The 5221-nt window shown below is 32.6% G+C and overlaps 1 protein-coding gene across 2 annotated transcripts; it reads left to right on the forward strand.

Moving 5' to 3' along the window:
- Positions 1-2339: 2339 nt before the first annotated feature.
- LOC128238501 (baculoviral IAP repeat-containing protein 3-like) lies at positions 2340-4743 on the forward strand. Of its 2 annotated transcripts, XR_008261712.1 has the most exons (5): positions 2340-2689; positions 2814-2857; positions 3053-3192; positions 3512-3551; positions 3699-4743. XR_008261712.1 is itself a non-coding variant. In XM_052954481.1 (4 exons), exons 1-4 carry the CDS (start codon positions 2578-2580, stop codon positions 3905-3907), a joined length of 501 nt encoding a protein of 166 aa, XP_052810441.1. In that variant the 5' UTR covers positions 2354-2577; the 3' UTR covers positions 3908-4743. The 2 variants fall into 2 exon arrangements, 1 of the variants encoding a protein (XP_052810441.1); XM_052954481.1 differs by lacking the exon at positions 2814-2857 and having other exon boundaries at positions 2354-2689.
- Positions 4744-5221: the final 478 nt, after the last annotated feature.

Genomic DNA, 5221 nt, shown 5'->3' on the forward strand with positions numbered 1-5221 from the left:
TACCCGCCTTTAAGACCAAGTAAAATTACTATTAGGTTACTGAACTCGTTCATTTAGGTAAGGAATATACGTTTCTTATCGAAATACATTTTGCAAAATAAATAATTATGTGTGGACTGTTTTATCATTCAGTGAAATACACAACCATTTTATTGATTATATGTTTCTAAGGGAAGGAATATGTAAAACATGCATCAATATTGTTAACTTTTTTCAGTGAATCACTGTGCTCAGGTGTCGTAAAGCTGAATCATATATTAAGAATGTGGGTCAAAAAGGCCTACCTCAAACAAATCTGTAACCAGAAAGGACCAATACCAAATAGTCATCCATGCACATTAATTCTACAAAAACATATTAAAATGCATGAAATGTATTTTAACATTTTTGAAAGCACTATGCACAACTAACATTTCTTATTTCTGTTGCCATATATACTTTTATTTAGTGTGTGTATTTATTTGTTGACTTTTATTAAGCGGGTCTCCTCTGTTTGTGTATTATCCACTAATTATGCATTTTACGAGTACCCTTTGTCATCTGACTTTTTCTGGACTTTTTTTATAGTTGAATAAACCGGTTAAGACCTAAGTTGTTTACCGGAGCTACCAAAGTTATCAACATGGTATTATGATCACGATAATTTTATGAACAGACAAGCTCATCTGCTATGGTCATGTCTGTCATGCTCACTGCTATGATCATATGTCCTTGACGCAAAATCAATGGGAAGAGTTAAACTGTGCAATAACAAGCCTGCGTTTTACGCTATTCATTTCTTCACAAGATAGATATTGAACGTTGTCTCTCATAACATGGTTTTAAACAGAGCCTCATAATTGAAATTATACAATAATCCAATGAAACTACTTGGAAAAGCCCTGTAGTGTAATACAAAGGAACCTGTTAAGAAGCGCAATGGCGCTATACGATGTGTATAGGTTTTTGTAGGTGCAGTAATTATTAAAAACACAAATGAAAGGGTGTCTGATGTTTTCTGAATTATGTTTATATCCAACAATAATATGAAAGGATGGTAAAGCATAGGATGCATTTATATATATATATATAAAGTTATATCAAATAACTCAAAACTTATGCAATACATTTGTTTGTCCTAATCCTACCAAATCGTATGACCAACCAATAAGAATGTACTTCTATTTATATATTAAGACGGGATTCCAATAGTTACCACATTTCTTTAAATATCTCAAGTACGTTAAACAAGTTCATTCAGTAATTCAGTATTTTTCCCTGCTTTAGCCTGAGTTGATAATATCGTTATATAAATATATTTAAAATAAAAATAAACATACCGATCCTAGTGATATATGTCTGGGGGTATATGCTTAGTACTTACAGAAGCCCTTATAGTTTTGGTATTAAACTAACGCGGCTCTACGCTATTAAACGAAATCCCATCTATTAAACATACAGGAGTTGATTTGCTAAAAACCACAGAGAACTACGAAATATAGGAAGTACGCTATTCTCAAGCGGAGATTTCTTTTCGATAAAATCTTTGACAGTAACAACGTACATTCCTTAGTTGGAGCGAAAGCCTGCATAAGAGGAAGAAACAAAATAATGAAACAACTTTGAAAACTATGAAGTCGGTCCTAGTGTTTTGGCGATAAGTTTTTATTTCCATTTTAGCGTCTTACATTATGCAAAATTCAAACGCCATTTAATTCATAAGACATATTAACTAAAACAATTGTCCAATGATGTAAAATCAGCATGAAAGTTTTATCATGTCTTTAGTTTCGATTGAGTTAAGAAATTAAGGAAGTATACCCTAAGCCGGCAAAACACTGGAAATTAATTTTAATTTTTTAATTTAGTCGATGCCTTGAGCAGTTTCGTTAAGCATTTTGTATTTCATAAACAGTATGTATGGATTACACAGCAAGGTCTTATTGGGTCGGTAGTTTAAAATATAACTCTTATTTAACTTAACAATTCATTTCTTTTGAACGTAATATAGCAGTTGCATGTTAATATACTCTCATTAGGAAAAATACTTCAATTTTATGTCAATTCTATTTTTACATTCGGACGGGATCCCAATAGTTACAGCTCATCAATATAGCGTCAGTATTCACGTTTAAATATCTAACTCACTCTTATTAATGTTATAACTTGTAGTAAAATTGTCCTGTTCATATCATGATTTTATTGTTATTTTTATAAGTAACACGTTCCTTTTTCAGTAGAATATGACACTGAAATGTGAATGAAAACTTATTGACATATTTAAACGAAGACATTCAATATTTTTGTTATGAATTACAACTTTACCAATCTATTTATAGACTGTTGTTTTCAAAATGGTGAAAGGATTCATTCAAGTAGTTTTCCATCATGGAAATTTTGTGTTTACAGTAAAGAATTGATATTTAAATATTGTTCACGTTCACAACTCGTGACTCTTGGGTATATAAACGCAAGGTACGAAAGATGAGTTATATATTGTTCTAAAACAGCATCGCTAGGATCATAACTGCTTTAGAAGGATATTATGATTAAAAAACAAAGTGCCTATCTAAGTGATCTAAGCTACCGACAACAGCAATGCCAGAGAATACCGAGTACAAGAATATGGACGGCAGAATTAGAAGCTTCTCTAATTGGAGCTTTCCTTCCGATCCCTCCAAACTTGCTAATGCGGGATTTTATGCTACAGGTAGGCAGGTTTTTTTCAACATGTTTACAATTACTCGTGATATAGTTCAATTTATAAATGAAATTAATCTGAAAAGTGTCATTGAGTACAACACATCTTAATTATTCTAATTTGTTTGATTCAGTTGAGGACAGCTGTGGAACACCGAGTACCTTCCAAGTATTATCGGTAACCTGCCAATTGCATTTTGTTTGCTGTCCTCTTGAAATGATACATATCTTACAATCTTCTATTATCTAATTGATACATCAACTAATAATTTGTTTGATTTTACTAAAAATATTTTTTTCGCTGTACAATTGTAACAAAAATCAGCATATTAGTACAGAGGATACTGTAATGTTACTCTCGCTGCAATTTCAGGATACCATGACCTCGTTAGGTGTTTTGCGTGCAATCTTGGATTGAGGTACCTGACCGCCGATGATGACCCATTGTCAGAGCACATTAAACACTGTCGATCAGATTGTGCCTACCTGAATGAACTCACTGGCGAACATCAGGTAAATAACAACTGTGGTAAAATGATATCACATGGTTTCCCATTTTTCTAATGTACGTGAATCGTATATCATTGTGTCGTCGTAAATATGTTATTTACATAGCCTGATCATAACGAGTATGACAATGTGTGCTATAATGAAAAAAAAAAACAAATAAAAAGAAGGATAAATTTAAAGATAAATCTAAACTGTCCATTTCTTTTATATAAACAAGTTTGATCTATTTTACATGTTCAACTACTAAGCTTGTCTCAATAAGTTTTAACATATAAATGAAACAGTTGAACTAGTTTATTTAAATGTATATTATTCTTTTTAGGATCCCAACTGTTTTTCGGATGAACAAGCGGAGATGTCAGGTAAAACATCTATTTTTAGGTTGCGTTTTGATTTGGATAAAACTGGATGCTGATAGATAATAAGCAAGACATGTTAAAATGTATAATTCGTATAAAGACTTTTAAAATTGTTTAAAAATATAATTAAATAAGGAAATTACAACACAGATACCGAAGACGAGCTAGAACAGCTTGAGGAGCAGAATGCTACACTGAGGGAGAGGGTCACGTGTAAGGTCTGTCGAGAGAGGTCAGCTATAGTCTTGCTGCTTCCCTGTAGTCACCTGGCCGCCTGCGTCCAGTGTGGACCCAACTTGACCACCTGTCCCGTGTGTAACCGGCGAATTGTTGAGACTGTTAGGACCTTCATTGGATGAAGCTACCGATGGCTTTTTCAACAGATGCGCGAAAGAACATAAGACAATCACTAGTAGTCGTCGTCGGCATATAGGTTCGATCGAAGTGACTTGATAGTTCATCTAAAGTTGTGTTATTTGAGGGTATCAAAATATCACATTAATTAAGTGATATATTCATGACAATGAATACTATTCTAAAACCCAAGATATCTCGGAATAAATGTACTCGATCGTTGTCATATGTTGCGCTGACAAACACTGATTATTCAGGCTAATATTTTACATGCACAATAATGTGTTCACATGTACAAAATGTAAAAGCATGGAGTATTTTTTACTTAGTTTAAGACTATTAGGTGTTGTAAATAAAAATGTGTAGAAAATGTGTGTTTTTTTAATTTGTTTCCGTTTGTCAATACTAACACGTATTATTTACTTAAAGGTGTACTCTTACTCTTAAATAAGATTTACCACAATTAATAATATAGTTTTAGTATTTCAAACAAAGGGTGAAGAAATGTCCAAAACAATGGTTCTTATGAAGGATACCGAGTTTTAGTTTAATTTGAAAGAAATGAGCATACAATATGGTATTTCTACCTTATGAGACTTATGAGACTAAAGCAAACCACAGTAAATCGTTTAGCATTCACCAATCATGTAATATGTTTGCGCCTTCTGCTATTAAGTACATAGTAACAATCTTGTTATCAGTAATTAATATTTTACATAAAATCATTATTTAGTAAGTATGTAAAGGTATACCAGTCAAAATTGATGTTTGTTATACATGTGTTTGTATTGATTATGAATAAGAGTGATATTAATTATTGCTAAATATAATAGAAATCATTTGTTTTAGCAGTCCATGTTTTCCTCAACAATCATTTCACGTGTTGTTGTTTTATTGAACAGAACTGAAATCCAATATAACTGTCCACGATATATATATTTTTGCTGCAAAACAATACTGAAATTCTATGACCGGCGATCCCAATTACTGATACAGTCAATCCCAATCACATCTAAATATACCACACAAAGACTCTGGAGGGATACAATTGCGAAGTCAATGTCATTCTGGTAACCAAACATCACCTCTGTTAAAGCCAATCTTAAGCAAACCTTTTCCACCCCACCTCCCAAAGGAACACACTGATGCTACTACCAATCTAATTCAGCATCAAGTTGACATCAAAATGACTGAACACAGCTCAACCTCATGCAAGAAAAAGTGTGTTTTTTATAATCAGCAAACCAATTCAATGCATGATAACTATATACTAGTATTTCCTTTAGCCGGTCCATTGCCGGCTTAATGCATCAACTATA

The sequence above is a fragment of the Mya arenaria genome, chromosome 6 (genome assembly GCF_026914265.1).
Source record: "Mya arenaria isolate MELC-2E11 chromosome 6, ASM2691426v1".
Classification (NCBI taxonomy): Eukaryota; Metazoa; Mollusca; class Bivalvia; order Myida; family Myidae; genus Mya; species Mya arenaria.